Genomic DNA, 25,566 nt, shown 5'->3' on the forward strand with positions numbered 1-25,566 from the left:
ATCAACTCCTTGGGCTCTGTGCAAGATGTATATGGATCACAGAGGTGGCCCTCTATGTAAACGGTGTGATTCCTGATGAGTCAGCTGCCTCCTGGGGCTCTGCCCCTTGATGGGCATTGCAGCGTCTGGGGGACCACCTTTCACAAGTTGCTGGGCCCTGTGTGATCATGAATGGCTGATCATGGATGAAGCCCTGGGTCCTGTACACCTTGTCCAGTAGACTAAATTGCCCTATTTAAAAAAGGCCAAGCCACTTCAAGGTTCAAAGAACTTTTGCAGCTTTTCAGTATAAAGCAGAAATCCAGGGAATCATGAAGGAACCTTTGCATTCATCTCCCATTGCCTTCCTTGTGCCTTTTTATTCTTCTCTGCCTTTTCAAAATATAAATTAGTTTATTCTCCCAAGATGAAGACTCCTCCTGGGGCTGAGGCAGAGCTGTTATCTTCAAGGCAATACCTCAGATTCTCCTGGTGTTGATCTTTCTTAGGGGTGGGGAAGAAGGCTGAAAGGGCATTTGCCCACAACACATCTTAGGTAAAAGGCACCTTTACTACTGAACCAAACAGGAGGCCTAGCTAGAGAAAGTTCTAGAAGCAGGGAAAAGCACAGACTCTTTTGTGAGGTCTGAGAAAGCAAAGAAATTCCAGGGTGTAAGCGGGGGACTCCCCTAGAGCTGAAGCACTCTCCCATCTGTTTGTTGCTCACCTACCTATTCTTTACTTTGTATTATTGGGCCTGGGCCAGGACTTATCCTGCAAGCACTGAGATGGATGTTTGTTTTCTCTGGGGGATTAGTCCAGGGCCTTTAAAGGGCTTGGCCAGGGTTTTTTTTTTCTTTTTTTCTTTTGTTTTTTGCTTTTGTTTTCACTGGGTCAAACAAACAACACTTTAACAACTCAGGATTTTTTCATTGTATTGACTTGTCTACCTGTAAACTTGTTAATTTTTTACTATAATAAAATTATATAATAAATGAAAAATTTCAACACAGGGCTTGTGGGCATTTTATTTTTCTCTACAATCCCAACAGATACTCTGCCTCTTAAGAAAAAAAATCATAAGGAAAATATGCTCCTTCAAAAGTGAATCACAAATATGTTTGCCAACGGAAGGCAAATATTTTTCACCTGTCTCATAGGCTGGACTGAAATGGATTTCTAAAACTCTCTGAAACCAGAAAAGAGCTGAGTGTCTCCACCCAACCTCCCTCCTTTCACAGATTAAAAAATAAAAAATGGAGCCCAGGAGACATCCAGTATCTTCCCCTATTGGTCACCTGGGACAAAATCTGGAACGTGCACATACATTGCCTGGCAGGAAACTCATTCCAGTGATTAAACTCTTCAGGAGGATGTTTCCTCTTGCTATTTCATTACCTATTTGTGCAGTTTGATAGCTAGTAAAGTGATCAAAGGAACTGTGGGGCATAGAATCAAAAGTCCTTCAGGAAGCAGAAATAGAAGAACAGTACTAGAGGCAGCAGGTCCCTGACCAGCAGGCCCACTACCTGCTGCTCCAGCACACATCCTGCACATTTTCAGAGGGCGGGGGACAGAGGGGCCCTGGGTGGCTGTTGCATTGAGAAATCTCGCCCTGCTCCTGTATGTGCACTTGAGGCCGAGAGCCCTTGGATGCCTGGTGACAGTGGTTTCCTCCTGCCCCTGTCTTCCTCTCTGGCAGACTGGCCCTTCTGCTTCTCTTCCCCTTCCAGGATGTCCTGATGTCTTTTTAAACCAAATGGCAAGTTTGCCAAAAAGTGTCTGTTTGTGTGTGTGTGTATGTGTGTGTGTGTGTGTGTGTGTTCAATGCGTGTGTTTATACCGCACTTCACAATTTGTCCAGGCTTGTATTAATACCATCACCAGGCTCAACCCTGGTGTTAATTCCAAGATACTTAAATGCCCATCTAGGTGAATTTCTCAGGTAAACCATATACTCAAGCTGTAGTTTAAGCTGGCTGCCCGTCATAGCACTTTGAATAGACTTTGTTTTTGTTTTTGTTTTTTGAGACAGAGTCTCACTCTGTCGCCCAGGCTGGAGTGCAGTGGCGCTATCTCGGCTCACTGCAACCTCCGCCTCCCGGGTTCAAGCGATTCTCCTGCCTCAGCCTCCTGAGTAGCTGGGACTACAGGTGAGCGCCACCCCACCCGGCTAATTTTTGTATTTTTAGTAGATACGGGGTTTCACCATGTTGGTCAGACTGGTCTCGAACTCCTGACCTCATGATACGCCTGCCTTGGCCTCCCAAAGTGCTGGGATTACAGGCGTGAGCCACCACATCCGGCCCCTGAATACACTTTTACTCAAGGTTCGCCATGACTTTCACATGTTTTGGATTGGAGTAAAATGTGCCAGTGGTGGGCTAAAGAAAATTAACTCATTTCAAATTCAAACCTGGTTTTCTTAATTTTTTTTAAATCACAGTTTCTGAAACTGTGGGCTCCTCCTGGCACATTGAGAGGAGGAGGGGAAACTCTCCAAGTCTGAAGCTCCTGTTATAAATCTTCCTCTGGCAAAGATTGTGTGATCAGGCTTGAGTACCTCACAGTCCTAGAGCAGGTCAGAGGCTGGCTAGGAAACTCATTTGCTCCCTGTACCTCTCCCCTCCTTTCCTGCCTTTGCTGGTTCTCAGCTCCCGGTGGTAGAGTAACACTGGCTTCTGATTGGTGCAGGGTGTTCAACCAGAGAAGAAAGAGCCCTGGAAAAGACCGAGCCCCTAACAGAGGAAACGGAGGATCCAGAGCACCCAGAAGGAATACACGGTAAAACCCCGATAAAGAATACACAGCAGAGGCGAGGAAAAGGCTCTAAGCACTGCAGAGGGCCAGAGCAAAACATCTCATGGCAAGGGTGGAAAGAAGCCTAGGAAACTGACTCTCTCTGTGGACAAGTGTTAAACAAGATCCCTTCTCAGAGGTCCATCTGCATGTGTGTGGAATGAATGGTTCAGCCCAGACATTAGCGCATATTTCCTGGAGAAAGCAAATACCGACTATGTAGTGTGCCTGTGCCCTTGTTAGGCAAATCCCAAGTGAGTTGCACAAATGTGCTGACTTCCGAGGATTTAGCAAGAACAATAACTTTGGTCACTGGGACTTAAAGCGGATATGAGCTATAAGGAAAGACAAAAATAAATGCTTCTGTGTCCAGGGGGAAAGAGACTCCAGGGGAGCTGACTACACTTCACTTACGGCTTACAAATCTAGAAGGCCATTCATTGAAACCATCAGAAGCCTTTCCTGACAGTGGAAGTTACCTAATAATCCCTAAACTGACGACCCAGATTTACAAGTTTTGTTTTCCTGGCTTTTGCCGCCCTCATCTTCTCTCTTAAACTAGTTCTGTATTTCTCCCAAGGCTTTACATTCCCTAAGCATACGCATTTCTCTGTGGCCAAAATGCTCTGGGTTTAGACAGGCAGCACAGCCCCTGGGCTCTGCCTGACAGGGCAGGAGAGGGTCTGGCCTTTATCCCTCCAGCCCACCCCAGGGGCCATTTCATAAAACTAAAGCCAGAGACCTGCAGCCCCTCCCAGAGTTAGACTGCAGTACACCGTGCCTCTGGCAAGATCCTCCTCCCACAGTGGAAAGTCTAAGCCGAAATCAGGAGGCTGGGGACTGGTTCCACCTCAGTTGCAGGCAAGGCCAGGAGGCACGGATAGAAGAAACAGTGGACTTTTTCCCCCTAGGGAAAAAAATGCTTAGAGCTACAGTATTAAGATGACAAATTAAGCTGTGCCATATAAGGTGAAATGAAGCAGGGAGAGATGGGAGGTCAGGGAGAAGTGAGAGCACTCGGTGAGGGTCTGCACTGGAGGGGGCATGGGAGGAAGAAGGAGGGGAGTGGGGTTTGAGGGATGGTGATGAGGAAGCATGGACTGCCCTACCCACCTATTGGAAAACTCTGGGAGTTCTGAGGAGCAAGAAGCCTTAGTCAAAGTCAACTCAAAGATTCAAGCCAAGGTGACTAAGAGAATGGCGGTCCAGAAAAGGTCATGGGAGAATCTGAAGGCAGACGTTGTTTTGGGAAGATGAAGAACCTAAGCCGCTTCTAGAAATTCATGAGGAAATGCCCCGTGGACTGTTGGCAATGAGGGCCTAGGACCAAGGTTGGGCTTGGGGCCAACTCTCCCTATAGACAGTGCATTCTAACAAGCATGGGCTCTGGGTTCAAATCCCAACTCTGCCACTCATGCCTATGTGTCCTTAATAGGACGCTTGATGTCTCTGTGTCTAAGGTTCCCTGGACTATGGAAATGAGCCTAATAAATGTCTACCCCTTAGGACCATTATAAGAGTATATTGAGGTAATTTGTGTAAAGCAGTCGAAGCAGTGCCTGGCATATAGGAGGTGCTGTATAAACGTTTGATGCTAGTATTACTATTATTATTCTGGAGTCTTCCTTGCAACGGTGATAGCCGAAGCCACAGGGGCAGGTGATGTTATAGGCAGAATACAAGGGCCTGGAGAAAGAGCCCTGGGGCCATGTAATTAGGCATTATGTTTACATCATGTTCATTTTTTTTCCTCCAAGACTCCTTCTTTGAACGTGAGCATCCAGGGTGGGTTCCTGGGGTATGCGTGAAGAATCTGGTAAAGATTTTTGAGCCCTATGGCCGGCCAGCTGTGGACCGTCTGAACATCACCTTCTACGAGAACCAGATCACTGCATTCCTGGGCCACAATGGAGCTGGGAAAACCACCACCTTGTGAGTCTTCCAGCAGAGAAGCTGGCTGCCATGCTAGCCTGTCATTTCCTGGCTTAGTCTTTCCCTATCAGCGGCTGTCTACTCTTTCCCACAAATTTTAGTGACAAATATCTGCGGCCCCAAAAATGTGTAAAAGCTTTCTGCAGTATTCAAAGCTCACTAATATGTATTCTCTTGAGGAGGAGGTAGAATACGTTTATTGCCCCTTTTGTGTGCCGGGGAAGTGGACATTCATTCAGAGAGTTGAAGTGACTTTCCTGAAGCCACCGAGTTGTCATGGCTCAGCGGGGGCAAAAGCCAGGCACCACAGTTGCCTCTTGTTTCTCACACCTTGAGTCTTTCCCCCCATCCCAACAGTCCATGGTGGTGATCAAGTCATGGCCACTGTTATCATGTGCATGGAAGCTATAGAGTCTTCCTATTTCCTTTCTCTTTTCTTTTCTTTCTTTTTTTTTTTTTTTTTTTTTTTTTTTTGAGATAGTGTCTTACTCCATTACCCATGCTGGAGGGCAGTGGTGCGATCTTGGCTCACTGCAACCTCCGCCTCCCAGGATCAAGCGATTCTCCCACCTGAGCCTCCCAAGTAGGTGGGACTACAGGTGCATACCACCATGCCCAGCTAATTTTTGTATTTTTTTATTTTTATTTTTTTAGTACAGACAGGGTTTCACCATGTTGGCCAGGCTGGTCTCGAACTCCTGACCTCAGGTGATCTGCCCGCCTCAGCTTCCCAAAGTGCTGGGATTACAGGCATGAGCGACCGCACCAGGCGGAGTCCTGCTATTTTCAAGGAACATTCCTTTTCCTACCAATCATTAGGCAGGCTTCAACATCAGCTGATGAGGGTTAGTGGTAGTTCTGGAGAAAGTGAAAAAAGAATCAGTCTCTAGAGGGGCTTGTGGAGTAACCGCCTGGTAACAGAAGGTCAGGGCAGGGAAGGCAAAGGGGCTCTGCGTGGATCTCTCAGCTCCGCAGGCGCCCCACTCTCCTCCAAGGGACCCGAGCGCCATCTGCTGAGAGGAGAACACGGCCCGCCATGGTTTCCCAAGGAGCAGCAGACACGGACCTCGCAGGGGGCAGCGAACCCACGTGACACAGTCTTCAAGTCCTTTGGAGAGCCCCAGGAAGGAACAACAGCGTGTACACCCTGTGATGGAATGTTCTCTAGGGCGGTTCAGTGTGAATGGAATGTGGGGCCGATGCCATTCTAATTGGTTCTGTTTCCCTCTAGTGGTTGATCGCGGAGATTTCGGCTTCTCCATCAGGACAAGTTCAGATAGCCTGAGATGGTATCAGAACTCAGGGACAGAGCTGGGTGTGGCGGCCCTGCATCCATCTGCTTTCTCTCCATGCTAACTGATATGGTCAGAGAGCTGGAAGCAAATTCCAGGACCCCAGGGCTCCGCAAAGGCAAACACATTACTTCATCGGCTGCTGACATGCAACTTCCCCCAGGGGTTAAAACAATGTTTAATACTAACAGTAATAATATTTTTGAGTTTTACTTTATGCTGGCGCTGTTCTAATGTTGTAAGTGTATTAACTCATTTAAGCCTTACAACAACCTAAGGACATGGGAGTCATAGTTCCCATTTAAAAAAAAAAAAAAAAAAGCCCACCATTGCTCTGAGGCTTTTTATGTTTTGGATCCCAAGCTAATATTGGTGGTGGTAATTCCCATGCCTGGCTTCGATCAATTAATCAGCAAATGCCTAGGACTGCTTAGGGTTCTGGCCTTCATCAAGACCTTACCCGGGCTTTATGATGATGACACCTGGCTTTTCAATAGCCATGACTGCTCACCCAGGAGGCAAAGCCTTGAGTCATGCACCGAACACCTTTTATTGATCCTCTCCAACACCAGGCTCCGTGATGGCTGAGCTGGGGACACCTGTGACTGCACGTGAACATTTTGAGGCTGGGAATCCCAAAGGCCCTCGGCGTTGGCCTGGGAGCACCATGAAACAAGTAGAAGCAGAGAAGGATGGCAGAGGTGGCCCTCTGCATTAGGGCCTGGATGTATACGGTGGTGCTAAGGGGGCCCCACAGCTAATAGGGGTTTGAGTTTGACTGACAGCCCCAGGCAGGAATCTGTGAGAGTTCTCACTGAACCTGGTGTCGGGGTGGCCCTCCTAAGGCATGTTGCTAAAGGCCATCTCTTCTGCCACTGACGCCTGTGTTCTGCAGGTCCATCCTGACGGGTCTGTTGCCACCAACCTCTGGGACTGTGCTCGTTGGGGGAAGGGACATTGAAACCAGCCTGGATGCAGTCCGGCAGAGCCTTGGCATGTGTCCACAGCACAACATCCTGTTCCACCAGTAAGCGACACAGGAACTGAGACCTCCCCATCCCCTCTCCTCACCTCTGCCCCCAGCACACTTCTCTAGAGCCCAGCTCAGGGGTGCCAGGCCTGGGCACAGGCAGAGATACAGACTCTTATTTGGTTTCCCCTATGTTTAAAGTCCTTTGTCCTACTTGCAGTGAGAATTGTCCCTGAGAATATGGGACTCTGCCTCTGCTGCTCAGAGCTGAGGGCTCCTCCCTCAGAAGGGTGAGGCTGCCTTCACTCTGACAGAGCAGCTGATCGATCCCCGAGCCCCTTGTGCAGCCCTGAAGTACTTCCTCTCTGGGACCAAAGACAGGAGGACCATTGTCCCTTTTTCCTGTTGAAGCCACGGCCTGAAAGGCAAACTTTTCAGGGGGCTTTTCAGTTACTTTTTTTCCCCAATAAGATATCTTTTATTTCTTATCTAAGAAGCTATGCATAGTCATTGTGAAAGAAAAAAAAGGAAGGGAGGAAGGAAGGAAGGGAGGAAGGAAGGAAGGAAGGAAGGAAGGAAGGGAGGAAGGAAAGAAGGGAGGGAGGAAGGAAGCGAGGGAGGGAGGGGAGAAGAAGGGAACGGGAGGGAGGAAAAGGGAAGGGGAAGGAGGAAGGAAAGGGAAGGAGGGAGGAAGGAAATATAGGTAAACAAAAAATTGAAAATAAAAGTCACCTGTAATTTCACTACTCAGAGATAACCGCTGAGTTATAACATTGGTATATAATTTTTTAGAACTTTCTCCTATACATGTATAGATAGATAAACACATATACTTCAAAATCATAAAGAATAGTAAAACTATGCATACAATTTTATAACCTGACTTTTTTTTCAAAAAAAAAGGATTGCTTTTTTAAACATCAGATATCAGGAACATCTTTCATGTCATTACATATTCTTCTATAAAATAATATTTAATGTTTACAGATTATTCCATTGTATGAATGAACTATGTAAGCCATCCTCTTATTAGATATTGAAGCAGGGTCTGCTATTTTTGTATTGTATCATAAACACCACCACAGTGAGCATCTTGATTGCCAAATCAAGAATACTTGTCCTCAATTATTTCTGTAAGATCGGCTGCTGGAAGTGGAAGTGCTAAGCCACTGCTTTTCTCGTTGTCCCATCCTCCTAGCCTCACGGTGGCTGAGCACATGCTGTTCTATGCCCAGCTGAAAGGAAAGTCCCAGGAGGAGGCCCAGCTGGAGATGGAAGCCATGTTGGAGGACACAGGCCTCCACCACAAGCGGAATGAAGAGGCTCAGGACCTATCAGGTGCTCAGAGTTGGATGGAGACAGGGCCACAGATGGCAAATCCATGGCTCCCCAGTGCACCCAGGAGGCGGGGGAGGCTTGGAGCAGGAGAGCTTCTAAGGGTGGGAACACCTCTGTGAAGTTACACCAAAAATCTAAGAGCAGCCCCCAGATCATTTTCCCTGCAGAGCACTGTCTCACAGCAGCCTGGATTTTATTTGTCCTGAGATTGATGTGTTTGAACAGTCTTCAAAGGGTCTGATCCGAGGAGGTGAGGGTTGCCCTTTCTGCATTTACAAAGCCTGAACAGTATTAGGGCTTTGAACGCTATAAACATCTAAGAGGCAGCACCAAACCACTGCTGGGTTAAGGTACCCCCACAATGCCACTTGCCCTGGGCCTTTCTCTTCCTCACCCTCCACAGCCCCTTAACTCTCCTGTCCTTCTTGTGCCTCCAGGTGGCATGCAGAGAAAGCTGTCGGTTGCCATTGCCTTTGTGGGAGATGCCAAGGTGGTGATTCTGGACGAACCCACCTCTGGGGTGGACCCTTACTCGAGACGCTCAATCTGGGATCTGCTCCTGAAGTATCGCTCAGGTAACAGCCGCTGCTCAGTCTCCTGGGCTCTCACTGCAGCCCTAGCTGTGGTCCCCACTCTCTCACCTGCCATTTTGTAGCTGAGTACAGGAACCACAATGACTACACTCAGAAGGGGGTTTATCAGTGACTTGGTGAATCTAAGTTCCAGCTAAAGCCTCCTGAGGTTTTTACAAATATAAACAGAGAATCACTGATGATGCAACCTACTTCCCAAAATATTTTAGAAAATTCTCTTGACCTGCAGCCCTTCTGTCTGGAATAATGGATGCTACTCTAGGTGAATGTCTTCTCTGACCATGGGGACCCAGGTCACCTGCAAACATACCTAGAAGCTCCGTAGCTGTCAGATGACCACTCAGGACCAGTGTGAGGGTGACCTGCTGGGCATTCAGTGCTCCAGAGGATGGCCACAGATGGAAGTGGCTCCTCTGTCATGGCACCTCTCAGACAAGGGGCTCAGATCAGAAGAGACAGCAAGCAGAGCTGAGTGCCCATAGAGGTAACAGCACGGTTCAACCCCGTGGTCAAGCCAGAGCTTTCCCCCTTGCTCTACTCACACAGCGCTGCCCCGTGCCTTTCTCTGAGGGTTTGTCATCCTGAAATCCTCATTGCTATTTTCTTTCTTTCTTTTCTTTTTTTTCTTTTTTGAGACAGAATCTCGCTCTGTCACGCAGGCTGGAGTGCAGTGGCGCAATCTCCACTCACTGCAAGCTCCGCCTCCCGGGTTCGAGCCATTCTCCTGCCTCAGCCTCCTGAGTAGCTGGGACTACAGGTGCCCGCCACCACGCCTAGCTAATTGTTTTTGTATTTTTAGTAGAGACGGGGTTTCACCGTGTTAGCCAGGATGGTCTCGATCTCCCAACCTCAGGTGATCTTCCCGCCTTGGCCTCCCAAAGTGCTGGGATTACAGGCGTGAGCCACCGTGCCCGGCCTGCTGTTTTCTGTTAATGACATCTCCAGTTAGTGAGAGTATGCACGTGTGTGTTCTTTATGAAGAGTATAAATCCAGAGCTTAATGATCCAGAAAATGTACGTATGAAACTCCCTAGATGCTGACCATAATACATGAGCCCCTAATATAGAGATTTATTTGAATCAGATCCTATGCTGGATACAGAGACACTGTGTGTGGCAATGCTTTACAGTATGTAGGAAGCTATGAAATGTTAGTTATTATTGTCCTAATATGCTGGAATTTGCTGCTGAATTAGTTCCCTTGGGTTTCTTTTTAGTTAACTCCTGATTTTTGCAACTATATAGCCAGGAAATTGCTGTACACCCTTTACCAACAATGCCCAACCCAGGGCAGGCCTGGTGATTGCCCTGGCCCCTACCTTGCAGGCAGAACCATCATCATGTCCACTCACCACATGGACGAGGCCGACCTCCTTGGGGACCGCATTGCCATCATTGCCCAGGGAAGGCTCTACTGCTCAGGCACCCCACTCTTCCTGAAGAACTGCTTTGGCACGGGCTTGTACTTAACCTTGGTGCGCAAGATGAAAAACATCCAGAGCCAAAGGAAAGGCAGTGAGGTAGGTGTCTGCCCAGGGAAGGACCCTGGCCTGGGTGAGAAGGAGCACACAGCACGGGGCTGCCACTCCAGACATGGCTACTCACACAGGCTCTCGCCACCAGAATCAGTGTCTTTGTTCTGGGACCATTTGCAGAAGATTTCAATGAACACATTCTGAAGCCTCCTCCTACAGAGATGCTTTAGCCAAAATGAAACAACTAGCTTTAAATGGTCTGCAAGTGTTACATGCCAGATTACACACCAGTTTGGTACGGTTTGGTGCAACATAGAAGTGAGTGTCTTATTCTGTAAGGTTAGGCTGTTTTAAGAGCAATTGGTTAAGCTTCATTTCAACATTAATATTCCCTAATTAAACCTGAATTTCAGTGGTAAGTGAAAACTAAGAAGAGGCCTCCTTGGGTGCTATAACATAAAAATGATGAAGGCAAAAAATACCAACCAGCAGAGACCACTTCAGCACATCGGGAGACCCAGTTTTATGTCTGTGCTGCGAAGTGAACAAACTGTGTCATCCTAGGCAAATTATTTAATTCCTCCTTTTTTTTAGTATTTTTTTCTTCTTCACATGGAAAATGAAGCTAAAGACCTCTGCTTCTACTTCTTAGGGATGTGAAGATGAATGAGATAAAGTATTATAAATGTGCTTTGGGCTTCTTAAGAACAGGCATTGCTCACATTCAGATGGTCATGATTATGATATGGCAGCATTATTTATGCCTCTGGTTTAAGTGTCTGGCTGCCGCTGGGGTTTCCTGTGTCCATCCACGGGGAGGGAGGCACAGAATGTCTCCCACAGGCAGAACCTACAGCTGCCACATAATTGATGACAAGCCAAAGGGACCCTTGGAGGTTCTGCTTCTCTCTGTGTGTGACTCACACACTCTCTAGGATAAAATCAAGCGACTACACCCTCAAAATGCTCAGATGAATTAACAGATTAAACAGTGAAGAAAAAAATGTGTTGACTACACTTGGCAGTGAGAAATAAATAAAGCTGGCATCAGGGAGAGGCTGTCATGGAAGGAATGTGCATCTTGTCAGTCATCCCATCCATCTGTTGCAGGGGACCTGCAGCTGCTCGTCTAAGGGTTTCTCCACCACGTGTCCAGCCCACGTCGATGACCTAACTCCAGAACAAGTCCTGGATGGTAAGGACTGGACGGGCCATACTTGGGTTCCTGTCTGGCAGCCATCTCCCAGTATTGCTGGGTGTGTCCTGTTGTGATGCATTTTAATGGGAGCAAAGAGAACACTGTGGACTTCTGCAGGTCACACAGTTGTTCTTTTGCTTTGAGCTTCTTTCTCCTCTTCCTTCTTCCTTCATTCCCAAAGGGATTTTAAAAGTCATGCACCTAAAGGCCCTCTCCCTTTAATGAGGAATACACTCTGTGCTCTTACCCTTAGTAAGCCTTCATTCCTGGGGTCCCCCTGCCCTGGCTCCAGGCCACATTCCTTAGTGTCTGGGGAGAGCTTCTTCTACATGTGTGCCATGGCGCCCTCTAGTGGAAGCATGGTGATGCATGGCTCTTCCAGTGAACTTGTGGAGTCAGAGATTGCACATGTGGATGGCAAGTCTGGAAATAGCATACATCCCTGTTACACTCCTGATTCTCCCCTCAGCTTCCCAATTTCCCAGTGATTCTCCCTTTAATTAGGATGCACTGAAGCTCTCAGGGGTGCCCCCATCTCCAGGGAGCTGCAGTGGAGAGGCTATCCCCTCTCTATGTGAGAGAATGTGTGAGAAGAGTATTCCCACACAGGAGCAAAACTAAACTTACATACTGATGCAGGTTAATGAATGGGGAAAGTATCTGCTTATCAAAGAAAAGGCATATTTTTCTATTTAGCACAAACTTTTTCAAATGTTAAGAATTTACTAACTGAAATCTGGTGAAGCAAGAGAACCGGGCAATATTTGCGTTGTCCGATCATTACAACTGGAGGGAACATGCCCAGAGAGGCATCATCACTGTTCATGCACCTGCCCTCTCTTTACACTGAGAGACCCTGTGATGAACAGAAAACATCTTTTTAGGATGACATTTCTGGGTCTTTCTCCTAGCCTGCCTTGCTGTGGGTACCTATCTCCCCACTCTCTGAACCTTGGTCAAGAAGTTTATATTTGTTTTAAATTGATACTAATATGTTAAGTTACTGTGATTTGCCAAAATCAGATTGGAAACAGGGCCTGCGTGGCTGAATGATTCTTTTTTTTTAATTACTTTATTTCTAAATAAAGGTTTTCTTTGTATAGAATCGGAATGCTGTGAATGGTGGGAAATGCACTAAATAGTTATGCCCCAAATAAGAAAGGGAAAATCATTTGAATCTCCAGTTAGCTCCTTGAAAGTCTTTTCACTTAAACACACCCACATACCACACACACACACTCACAGACCTCCCTCCCAGATGCCCAAAGCCCTGCTGACCTACAGAGCTACTTCTGGAAAGGCTGACACATGCCTAAGACACAATTCCTGGGAATCCAGCAGCTTTGGGTTCAATTTCCTTCCTAAAAGAACAATGAATATGACCCCTGGAGAGCTATTAGGGCAGAGCTGCTTCCTTAACGTAAAGGACTCTCCAGCCTCCGTATGAAGTCATCTCAGAGCTAAAGACAATCAAGTCCAACTTGCAGATTTGACATAAAGCAAGACTTCCAATCTGGCTAGGCAGAAGGATTTTGGTTGAAAACCATGAAATCCCTTCATATGGATCATTTTTTAAACAACAAAAAAAGAAAAGAACCTACTGGGTGTCCACAACTCTGAGAGCTGCTTTCTGAAGAGTCATGTTTTGAGTCCTGGAATCCCTCTCCCTTTGACCTGCCTCTCAAGACAATGTGCGAGAGAACTCTCTCTTCAAGTGCATGCAAGTGAGGTTTTCACAGTTAGATTTTTAATTTTAAAGTAATACACATTTGTACATAAAATTCAATTCTGACTGTATACATGTGTCAGATAAACAGTTGATACCTGACACTTGTTCACAGTCTATGATACGCACCACATATCCTACCCTCTCCCCCAGCCTCTCTCCATGGCTTCTCAACCCCCGCTCTGCATTTCCTGTGACCTGAGGATTCAGTTTTGTTTGTGGAGGCAGGTGCAACCCCAAGAGAAACTGTGCAATCTTCTGAGAAGTTAGAGTAGGCATGTGTGTGTGATTTAGGGAAGGTACTTCTCACTCAGCTTGGTCACCGGTTCCAGGTTTGTGTCTTGGGCAAGTCCCCCATAGCTGGTGACAGACCAGAAAAATGAAAACAACTTTGACTTAGCCCTCAAGTTTTCAGTGAATGAGAATGAAAAACAACCATGAGTAAGAGATTTCTTACCGAGATGATGTAAAGGATAATAATAGCAGCCAGCACTCACCTATGTGCCAGGTATTTCTCTAACTGCTTTGTGTAGTTTGACTCATCCAGTCCTCAAAAACAACAATGAAGTGGATACCAGTATTTTCCCCTTTTCACAGATGAGGAAAGTCGAATGTGACCCACCCAACATAACATAGCTTGAGGGGACAGAGCATTTGGTGGAACAGAGGAGGAACTGGCACAGGAAAGTTGCATGACCCCCCCACCAACCTCCGCCCCCAGGTTGCACAGCTAGCTAGTCGGGAGGACTTTGCTTCCGTTTCCCTCTGCCTCTCAATGATGATCTCAGGGCCAACTAAGCTAAAAGCAGACTTGATGGAGCATCAGTCCTCTGAAAGAGTCACTGCCGAGATACAAAATACCTCTTCTTCAAAGGGGAAGTGGAGAGAAGTAGGAAATCTGGGTAACCTCACAGTCTTCCAGTTTCTGGAAAACAGAGCTGGCATCAGTCTTTTTTCTTGTCCTAGGGGATGTAAATGAGCTGATGGATGTAGTTCTCCACCATGTTCCAGAGGCAAAGCTGGTGGAGTGCATTGGTCAAGAACTTATCTTCCTTCTTCCAAATAAGAACTTCAAGCACAGAGCATATGCCAGCCTTTTCAGAGAGCTGGAGGAGACGCTGGCTGACCTTGGTCTCAGCAGTTTTGGAATTTCTGACACTCCCCTGGAAGAGGTAAAGTAGAGATTCCAGCTGGTTTCTGTCAAGTGCCAGAAGTGGCGGTTCTTTGAAAAAGTCTAACATTAGAGCAAAGTTTTGTAAAAGCAAAAAGCCATCGTTCCCCACCCAAGCATAGCAACTATCTTTATTTTTGGCATAGTTCCCCCATCTCTGCATGCATACAAATTTTATGTACTTGTGGTTACTGTGTGCTTACATTTTTGTATTTATAGAAGATGATGTTCTTAGATAGAGTCGTAATGGATTTTCTTCCCGTTATGAAGCAATACCCAACAAAACAGAGCTTGGGTTAGATTTTTCTGAGAATAAGAATGACTAAACAAAACTCTCTCTTTTTTTCTTCTTGACAGATTTTTCTGAAGGTCACAGAGGATTCTGATTCAGGACCTCTGTTTGCGGGTATGATGCTGGAGCGTGTGGCTTGTTCCCTTCCTCGCCTCCCTCCCAAGTTCTCTCTCGAAAGTCTAAGGGGCCGGGCGCAGTGGCTCATGCCTGTAATCCCAGCAATTTGGGAGGCCGAGGCAGATGGACCACCTGAGTTTGAGACCAGCCTGGCCAACATGGTGAAACCCCATCTCTACTAAAAATACAAAAATTAGCTGGGTGTGGTGGCGCGCACCTGTAATTCCAGCTACTCAGGAGGCTGAGGCAGGAGAATCACTTGAACCTGGGAGGCAGAGATTGCAGTGAGCAGAGATTGTGCCACTGCACTGCAGCCTGAGCGACAAGAGCAAAATCCATCTCAAAAAAAAAAAAAAAGTCTAAGGAAAAAGTCATGAAACAACAAAGCAGGCAAATACTCCTCCATAGTATCTGACTCCCCAGTAGTAGATATTTTGCATCCTAGAAGGCTTTGAGTGACAAAGGAATAACAGACTGAGTTAGGTCTAGATGGGGACACTTTGGATGAATGAGGATTCTTATGGAGGTCAGGTTGGTAGCTTCATCCCTCAGCTCCTCATGCTGTATCCCCAGTCTCTCAGCCTGCCACGTCATCATCCTCATCTCCTCCTGTCATCTCCACCAGGCCTCTGATCCATCCCTGTCTGCCTGAGTGACAGCTGGCAGAGTCCTTAATGTTTATCAAATACAACTCAGATGGCAGTCTCCTGGCCCCTTTGAGATCAACATAAAATCATTTTGAACCCTTATTTAGTGGTCTATGGGTTTTGAAAACATGGGGACCAAAATTCCTGTGGATTCTAGAAGTCTCTCTTCTACATGTGTCAGCCTGGGCACCAACTAGCTCCTTCCATGAACTTTTATCAAACCCACAGCCACACAAAGCATGTGTGAGTGTAGCAGAGTTTACAGCAGAGGGTGGAGGGTGGGGAGATAGATGTGTGGAAGGATTACCTGCCACACAAACAGAAACCACTTCTGATAGAACACGAGGTGTCCACCCACACTGTAAAATCCTCCCCTGGTACAGGCAAAGCTTTGCAGCGATTCTCCTTTGCTGCCCCTGGGCTCCTAACACCTCCTAAACCACCAGTTACCTCCTTCTTTCCAGTGTGGCATATTTCAGTGTTTTCCTGTTGGAGTGTTTCCTTTCTATGGGGATTCTGGAATCAGCTCTTAAGATAACTTGGTTTTCATCTTTCTTCATAAGTGATCCCAAACATCTATCTACTATGCCTAGAACTACCAATGGACACATATACCAGCCCAGATATGCTTCAGCTCATCCCAGTACATCACGTGGTGGCCAAAAGATGTAGTCGTCCTGGCACAATGGGTGTGGGGCAGGAAGCAGTCCTCTCCAGGGGACAGCAGCAATTCACCACAGAACCCAAGTTTCTTTCAAGCTCTGCTGACACAGAAATTGAATAATCTCAGCTCACCCAATGTCAAAGACTCATATTAACCAAGACCAGAATGAAAATATGCTAATTTATATCAGAAGCTTTGCTGGATTCAAGACTTACGGCCTTTTACCTGTGCAGAATATTCCTTCTTGATAAATAGGCCCTCTCAGGAGAATAAATTACACATCAGAGGACTGTTTAGTCAGCATAGGCATAGAACAGGATGTTCCAAAGATACAGTCAAGGGGAGTGGGTAAGAGTGTAGCCTCTGGAGTGAGGCCGACCAAACATCAAACCTGAGCTTCATAATTTGCAAACTAACTGGCTTTGGGTAAGTACTTAGCCTCTTTGTACCTGTTTGCCCATCTGCAAAATGGAGATAATAATAGCATCTACCTGTAGCATTGTTGAGAGAATTAAGTGAGTTAATGCTTGCCAACTTATAACACAGTGTACGATCACTGATTAAGACTTAGCAACTCTAAACTAAATGTTTACAAACCATCTCTTACCTCAAAGCACTTAACATCCATTGTCTTATTTGATTATCACTGTAATCTTATGAAGCAGGCAGGGCAGGGGTCTGCCCCATCTTGGGGGAACTGAGCTCACAGAGGTTGGAGGGTTTGCCTAAAGTCACCCAGACCACTGGGTCTCACTCTCTGGTCTTAGCTCTGTAATCTAGGATGCTCAATGCCACACTCTCAGCCACTTTTCAGATGGCTAAGTACATTTGTTTTGAGTTAGCTCAGTCTTAGAGGATGACATTTTCTGATCTTGTCTCCAGTGTTTAAATGAACCTGTAGCTGTGCATTGGGGTCACACAATGCGTGGCATGGAGAGGGTCTGTGGCTGACTGCCACGGTTACTACATGAGACCATCATTACAGCAGTTACTACTGTTACTGCCTGAGAACATCATTACAAGACTGAACGAAGGGATCAACATGGAAATGATAACAAAAAAACCAAAGTAACTATTTTAAGGAAAGGCTAGCATCAGGAAGAAGAAGAGAGAAGAAGAAAAGGGCTCCCTGCTTCTAATGAGTAAAGGCAGCCCCCTAAGCTTCTGCAGCCCTTCATTATTTATTGGGTAGCAGGAGGAAGGAGCAGGAGGTAATGATTGGGTCAGCTGCTTAATTGATCACAGGTTCATGTTGTTACTGACAGATTTCAATTATGCCTAATCATAAGAAACATTTGCGCAGCCTCCAACAAGGGTCAATGCGACTTCTGAAGGGGTGGCTCATAGTCAGTAACTAGAAAGCAGCAGATAGCTAGGGACAAACTGGCGATTCTGAATAGGCCTGGAACCCTTAGCTCTGGCCAGGTCAGTGGGCTCCAGTCAGGATGGAGCCTTCAGGGAGAGATCAAAGCTCAGAGGTTTGAGATGATATCAGCCAGCAAAGAGGAGGGGCAGTAGGGATCCTCCCAGAGGGAGGGCCAGCCATAGAAGACATCAAATCTGAGCCCAGATCAGGAGAAGGAGCCTGCAGAACTGGGGCTCTGGCACCGAAAACCTGCAGAACTTCGCCCCTCTGAGTGCAGGTGCCAGGGCTGGGGCTGCCACCCAGCCTTCGCATCCCAGGCCTGGCACATCATAGGTAAATGTAGTTGAAAGGATGACTGAGCTGACCCAATTCCCTTTACAACTGTCCTTGTCCTGGGGGACTTGAGGAGGGTTAAGAAAGCAGCTGGGGAACAACCAACAGTCCTCTAGGCTCTCCATGTCCAGCAATAGTTGTTCGGCAAATGAGCATTAATCAGTGACTATAAACTATAGCTTCAACATAACCGACAACTTGCAATGGTTTCTAGAGCATGCTCCCATGTGTTATCTCATTTAAATTTCCAAACCAATCCTATGAAATGTTCTTTTTTTTTTTTTGAGATAGAGTTTTGCTCTGTCACCCAGGCTAGAATACAGTGGCTCGATCATAGCTCACTGCAGCCTTGACCTCCTGGGCCCAAGGGGTCCTCCCACCTCAGCCTCCCAAGTAGCTGGGACTACAGGCACACGCCACCGTGCCTGGCTAATTTCTTTTCTAGTTGTTTGTAGAGACAGGGTCTCCCTATGTTGTACAGGCTGATCTGAAACTCCTGGGGTCAATCAATCCTCCTGGCTTGGCCTCCCAAAGTGCTGGGATTACAGGCATGAGCCACCATGCCTTCATTTTACAGATAAGAAGTCTGAGAAAACTCAGATTTAGGCAGATTGAGTCAATTCCCCAAATTTATGTATCTTGTAAGAATCCATATTCAAACCTCAGTCCCCTAACTCTTAGTTCATTACTTTTTCTACCACTTCTCAGTATCCTCTAAGAATTCAGAAAGAACCACATCAACTCTGATTTTTCATTTGTTTAAGTACACAGGTAATAGGTGAATGTATTTTGTTGTTTAAAAATTCATATAATACACAAAAGGCTAAAGTCTCGCTTCCCACTTCCTCTCCCCTTTCTACCCAACTCTGCCTCCCCAGGGAGAGCTTCTGCTGACAGTCGGTGGACATTCTTTCAGAGTTTTACAATTATGTGTGTGTGTGTACATAAGATGTCAGTTTTTCTTTGTGTAGGATACATGAATTTTAAACATAAATGTGAGTGTATTACACATATTGACCAGCACCTTAGTTTTTTTGTTTGTTTGTTTGTTTGTTTGTTTGTTTTGTTTGTTTTGTGCTGTTTGAGAAGGAGTCTTGCTCTGTCACCCAGGCTGGAGCGCAGTCTTGCAATCTCGGCTCATGCAACCTCCACCTCCTGGGTTCAAGTGATTCTCCTGCCTCAGCCTCCCGAGTAGTTGGGATTACAGGTGCCTGCCACCATGCCTGGCTAATTTTTGTATTTTTGTAGAGAGGGGGTTTCACTATGTAGGTCAAGCTGGTCTCAAACTGCTGACCTCAAATGACCCATCCACCTCAGCCTCCCAAAGTGCTGAGATGACAGGCGTGAGCCTCCGTGCCCAGCCAGTTTTGTTTTTTTATTAACCAAGTTACGTATTTTAAACTTCTCCATGTCAATGCTTTTAGAGCTATTTTGTTCTCTTTAATGTTAATAGAGAATTTTAAGGCAATTTCAGGTGAATCGATACAATTTCTCTGTATAAGTAATTTACACTAGAAATAGATTTTTATAAAGATGATTAAGCTACCAGCCTGGTATTTCATTGCTGACTTAAATGAAGAGGAAAATCAATGCTGTAAGGGAAAAAAAAATGGCATTAGAGATCCAGACCTTATAGGCATTTTCCAAATTATTAATTCAATCTCTCAAAACAGGTGGCGCTCAGCAGAAAAGAGAAAACGTCAACCCCCGACACCCCTGCTTGGGTCCCAGAGAGAAAACTGGACAGACACCCCAGGACTCCAATGTCTGCTCCCCAGGGGCGCCGGCTGCTCACCTAGAGGGCCAGCCTCCCCCAGAGCCAGAGTGCCCAGGCCCGCAGCTCAACACGGGGACACAGCTGGTCCTCCAGCATGTGCAGGCGCTGCTGGTCAAGAGATTCCAACACACCATCCGCAGCCACAAGGACTTCCTGGCGCAGGTACTATTGTCGGTCGGTGTTTAGCTGAGCTCAGTGGCTCCTCTCCCAGCCTTCCCCTCCTCTCCTGAGTGTTCCTTCAGGCATGGGTTATAACTCAGCGAGGAGCACCCTCTTTAGATTCTGCTGGTTTTGTTTCCTGCTTTCCAAACCCTTATTTTGATTCTTGGTAACATGAATTTTCTTTGTAAGTTGGACCTCCCTTAGCAAAGAAAATAGAATAATAGTGAAAATGTTAATATTGTTTTTATTTTTACAGTGAGGGATAAAGTCATGTTTTCATTCATTTTTGCAGTGACCCTACATATCAAAGTCATTGCCCTCTTTTTTCTTTTAATGTTTTTTAATTTAGAAAAAGAAGCTCTGGTTTAAAGAACAGTGAGTCACGTGACTTGCTCTTTGAAATGCCCTTTGAAGTCTGGCTGAACACTGGGCTGCATTCAGATTCTTCAGTGGCCACCAGAACATTCTGTTTTCTTCTACACATCTTACCTTTGCACACCCTGCTTATTATGTTCCCCCAGAAGCCCAACCCTCTCCACCAGGGGCTGATTAGGAGGCTGCAGGATAAATGTTTAAAAGAATGAAGATGTGTGTGCACGCGCACGTGTGACATCTCCATGCCACAGTCATGTTTATTCCATGTCTATTCTCCCACAGATCGTGCTCCCGGCTACCTTTGTGTTTTTGGCTCTGATGCTTTCTATCGTTATCCCTCCTTTTGGCGAATACCCCGCTTTGACCCTTCACCCCTGGATATATGGGCAGCAGTACACCTTCTTCAGGTGCGCGGACTCGGGGTCACCATTCTCCTCTGTGGGTTTGGGGCACCTGGGTCACATGCTGCTTAGAAGGGCCCTGACCTTCCCACTTCACTGGGACCTTCACCAATGAGAGAGGGGAGGGGTCTTTGGGCTGCCTGCAGAAAGGAACTTAATGTATCTGCCACTGCTTGGAAAGGTGATCCTAGTGGACAGGCAGGACTGCTTGGGAAGGACGAATGGGGAAAGGAATGCAAAGCTTAGGTGAGTGGGTTGAAGCACCATCTTTTTGAGGCATAGGTGACATGCCATCAGACCACTGCGAGTGTTCGGGCAGCCTACCGCACTCCCAGGAGAGCTAGCGCCATCCCAAGGCAGCATTCAGTGCCTCCAATACATACCTGGCACACAGCAGCTATCCAGTAAAGGCTCTGAGTTGCATGATGTTGGCACGCGCCTGCTCTGTCCCAGTCACATGTCTCACTCTGTCTAGCATGGATGAACCGGGCAGTGAGCAGTTCACGGTACTTGCAGACGTCCTCCTGAATAAGCCAGGCTTTGGCAACCGCTGCCTGAGGGAAGGGTGGCTTCCGTAAGTGCCTACGCGCCCCTGTCCTAAGAAGACTAGCTCCCCTGGGAGGACCCGACGGTGGGTTCAAGATGGCAGGCGTTGGGGAGGCCCCACTCAATCCTGCTCTGCTGCTCACTTCCATGTCTCTGACCAGCACTCCCCCAACCTCTCCTTCCACACTTGTGTGCGGGGACATTCACTACCACCTAGGAAGCCCCCGCACCACTGGACAGCTCTATATTTCTCAGCATAGAAGTTCTATGTTGAGTTGACAGATGATTCCCCATAACTTATTTGAAAGGCCTCTGAGCAGGGAGGGAGGGAAATAGGGTTATGCTATTGTGTGATTGGGCCTTGAATGGCGTGAGTGACACAGTGACCAGTACTTTGTGATAGTTGTGAGTCTGGAGAAGGGAGTTAGCGAAGGCCATTGACATCCACCAGGAATCCTAAAAGTTCAATATAATTTTAACTTTTCTCCCTCAGTCTTTTTCAAAGCTGTCAATAAGGACCAAAACAGACTAATTTCAAATTCCTCTTTTGGTTGCTGTGTCTCTCAACAGCTAGAGCTGCTAGGAATAAAAAGGGAGACAAAACGATCCACAAGCTAGAGATGGTTATTCCCCAGCCCCACACCTAGTCAGTCACAAAACCCTAGTTTTGATATTGCTTGAGTGGAAACCAGCCTCCAAGAGAATAAGAAGAAAGGGCCTGGGTCTAAAGAGGAGGAGGAAAGGGTTGGGCACAATTTCTTATGCCTAGGGATTTGTCAGCAACTTTGGGGCTGATTATGGAATATTTTCTTGTCTTCCATGAGGGAGTACCCCTGTGGCAACTCAACACCCTGGAAGACTCCTTCTGTGTCCCCAAACATCACCCAGCTGTTCCAGAAGCAGAAATGGACACAGGCCAACCCTTCACCATCCTGCAGGTGCAGCACCAGGGAGAAGCTCACCATGCTGCCAGAGTGCCCCGAGGGTGCCGGGGGCCTCCCGCCCCCCCAGGTACCTGACCCCCAAACAACGGGGCCCCAGGTCTGCCTGCCACAGAGGGACTAGGGGAGTCCCTGGTATCTCCTGAGTCTCTCACAAACTAACATTTCAAACTGGCAGTTGAGTAGGGGACTAAACCAAACTCCCTGCACCCTCTGGGAGGGGCTCCCCACAGGGCGCTGTGGCTGCCAACTGGAGGAAGCCACTCACCAAAAGCTTCATTTTCCACCAGATACTTCCTATTTGATCTAGTAGAAAAAATGTGTTTAAGCACTAAAAAAAATTAAACAAGTCATATGTGCTCATTATAGAAAAATTAGAAAACACAGTAAGTCAGAAGGAAAAAATCATCACTTGGATATAACCACAGATAATGTTTGGTTTGCAGCCACCCAAACAGATTATATTCCAAATATTGTCTTGAAATCTGATTTACTGCATAATTTACTATGAACATGCATCCATGTCAATAAATAGACATCTGCATCACTTTTAATATCTGTATATTATCCCATTGTTTGAATTTCCTTTTTTTTTTTTTTTTTTTTTTTTTTTTTGAGACAGAGTCTCTCTCTGTCACCCAGGTTGGAGTGCAGCGGTGTGATCTCGGCTCACTGCAACCTCTGCCTCCCAGATTCAATTCTTGTGCCTCAGCCCCACCTAGTAGTGGGGATTACAGGCACGGACCATCATGCCCGCCTAATTTTTTTGGTAGTTTTAGTACAGACGGGGTTTTACCATGTTGGCCAGGCTGGTGTTGAACTCCTGGCCTCAAGTGATCTACCCACCTCTGCCTCCCAGAGTGCTAGGATTACAAGCGTCAGCCACTGCTCCTGGCCTAAAGTTACTTTAAATTAACTGATCTCCCATTATTGGCCACTTAGGTTTTTTAGTTTTCACCATTATAAGCAATGCTATGATGTACATTCAAATGCAAATGTGTTTACACACTTATTAACAGTCTTAATTAAGAAGCTCTCCATGTGCTGTGTCTCCAGCATCTGCAGGTATGTACACAAATACATGCACAGCCAGCATCCATCTTTTGCAGGGACATTAAGGATCTTGGCTCTGAGCAGCACCCTGTCCTGGGAGTTCTAAAGTCCAGAACAGATTACAGTGAGCATCTCCTGGGGGATTTAGAGACATCAAAGAAGGCTGTGTCCCTGGTTGATAATGGGCCTCCCAGTTGACTTGCCAGGGCTGGGCCTTAGACGGCCCTGTCCAATGATTTGTCAATGAATAAACTGTTCCCAAACAGGCTATGCAGTTCAGTGGGAAAGCACAGGTATGGGACACGGAGAGCCCCAGGTGGACTACTTGACCTCTCTGAACCTTAATTTTATCACCTGTGAATTGGGAATAACTGCTTATTTCATAATATTATTATGAGGATTTAATGAAATCATGTGGGCAAGGAATTATTTAGAATTAGATTCAACTCAAGTGATGACAACCCCAAACTAACAGCAGATGAAACAAGACGCAACTTGTTTCTCACTCATCTAAAAGTCTACGTGGGTGGTGCACGGTGTTCTATTCTCTTTCTCCTCCACACTAAACAGGCCTCAGCCTCATCAGCCAATAAGGCAGGAGCTGCCTTCCAGGCAGCGGAATGGAAGAGGGATGAAGCAAAACAGAGGGCAGAGTGTGCACATGTGCTATGTTTAGGGAAGGTTTTCTGAAGTTCCCACATAGTACTTCCACTTACAAACCCAACAAAAAAGGCTATGGCTAAGGCAGCAGGGAGGAGCAAATAATGGGAGCAACTAGATTTTGCCACAGCACCTATCACAGTCTGGTTTATCAATGGTTCTATGCCAAGAACACCCGATCCCTGCTCTTTTTTATATTCTAAAGTATGTATCTTTATATTTCTCAAGCAATATTTTCTCTCTTTGAATCACAGCTCATCCGCTGCATCATAGGGATCCCAAAAGAAGGACCCGAGGAGCTTGTCTCAGTCCTCTGTGCCCCAAGAGGAAGCTTTGCTTGTTTGCTTTGCTGTCAATGCTGAGGGCTCCTGTGGCTGCCTCCACTCAAAACCCTCCAGCATCAGGACGTCAAGGCTGTGATACTGTACCCTGAGCTGTTGGCCAGGGCGAGGGAGGGGAGGCCAAGCCTACCTACATGGTGTTTCATTTCCTAAACGAACCCTTACTTCCACGCTGTCTGTCCAGCTTAGAAACTTATTTTCAGTAGTGTTGGTCCTTGGTCCCTGGACAAAATGTAACAGCCAAAGTCCTGGAAAAAGGCAAGCCAGTTCCTGCCATTTTCTTTCACTTCTGCATTTCCTCACTATTATACATGCCTTCCATTGGAGCAAAACTGAATGCCACGCATATGCACAGGAGCTGTGCGCTCTCTGTCTCTCTCACTCACTCTTTTTCTCTCTCTCTCTTTCTCTCTCAATCTCTCTGTCTCTATCTCTATCTCTTACTCTTTATCTCTTAATCTCTCACTCTTTCTCTCTCACTCTTTCTCTCTTTCTCTCAATCTCTCTCTCACTCTTTCTCTCTCACTCTTTCTCTCTTTCTCTCAATCTCTTTCTCATTCTCTCTCAATCTTTCTCTCTCTCTCTCTTTCTCACACACACACACTCACAAACCCACACTCTTATTCACATCTGCTCACCCTAGCCACTCAAACACAATCCCTCATTCAGCCTGGAATAAGTCCAGAGGGTGTGGGCCTGATTCAGAGACAATCAGTTGTTCTCATCTGGGAAATGGGGCAATGTGGTCATCTCTAGGGACCCTCCCTGCTCTAACATTCTTTGAATGTGGTGGGTCCTGAGGTGAGGGAAGCACTCTGTCCCTGACTTCTAGTATATGTGGAGATAGGGTTACACAAATATTTTATTGGGCAGAACTTTTATAAAACAATTTATCATAAGCTATCCCAGCCAGCAGCAATTTTTCCAACCTGGATTCCACCAGGGGAGCTTGGCAGGTGTCTGAGTGCCACTTTCAGCTTGAGAAGCAGGTGACTCAGTGAAAAGAGCAAGGAGGAGACAGAGGCAGATTCAGTTCCTAGGCCCTGGGCCACCCACCTGCAAGTTTGCAGCCCAGTCAGTGCAAGTCAGCTAACTGTTCTGAACCTCAGTTTCTCTGTCTGTAAATTAAGCTAAAAATTCTTCTTTCAAAGAGTGTCAGGATGAAGTGAGATCGTGTATGTAGGGCATTTAACATAGTGCCCGACACACAGGGAGCATTCGGTAGGTGCCAGCTCTCCTCCTGGCAGGAGAGAGAGAAACAAGGTGAAAAGAGTGAATTAAAGAAGAGGAAAGTCAAATGGGAAAACAGGGGGAGGAGATAGAAAGTGTATGAAAAGGAAAGAATGGTGCGCAATAACGGCGGTGTAATGCCACCAAAATCCCCTCAACTACTTCTGGGCAGCACCCTTGACAGAGTG

At 46.6% G+C, this 25,566-nt stretch overlaps 1 protein-coding gene across 1 annotated transcript in view; it reads left to right on the plus strand.

Moving 5' to 3' along the window:
• Positions 1–25,566, plus strand: part of ABCA4 (ATP binding cassette subfamily A member 4) — a 128,570-nt gene that overhangs the window by 69,737 nt on the left and 33,267 nt on the right. The window contains exons 18-30 of the mRNA XM_054668016.2: positions 2,674–2,763; positions 4,536–4,710; positions 6,898–7,029; positions 8,171–8,310; positions 8,748–8,885; positions 10,230–10,423; positions 11,489–11,573; positions 14,269–14,474; positions 14,831–14,879; positions 19,566–19,831; positions 20,489–20,613; positions 21,083–21,181; positions 21,978–22,164. Of these exons, the coding sequence (XP_054523991.1) occupies positions 2,674–2,763; positions 4,536–4,710; positions 6,898–7,029; positions 8,171–8,310; positions 8,748–8,885; positions 10,230–10,423; positions 11,489–11,573; positions 14,269–14,474; positions 14,831–14,879; positions 19,566–19,831; positions 20,489–20,613; positions 21,083–21,181; positions 21,978–22,164 (1,886 nt within the window). The remainder of the gene's footprint in view (positions 1–2,673; positions 2,764–4,535; positions 4,711–6,897; positions 7,030–8,170; positions 8,311–8,747; positions 8,886–10,229; positions 10,424–11,488; positions 11,574–14,268; positions 14,475–14,830; positions 14,880–19,565; positions 19,832–20,488; positions 20,614–21,082; positions 21,182–21,977; positions 22,165–25,566) is intronic.

The sequence above is a fragment of the Pan troglodytes genome, chromosome 1 (assembly GCF_028858775.2).
Source record: "Pan troglodytes isolate AG18354 chromosome 1, NHGRI_mPanTro3-v2.0_pri, whole genome shotgun sequence".
NCBI classification, from domain to species: Eukaryota; Metazoa; Chordata; class Mammalia; order Primates; family Hominidae; genus Pan; species Pan troglodytes.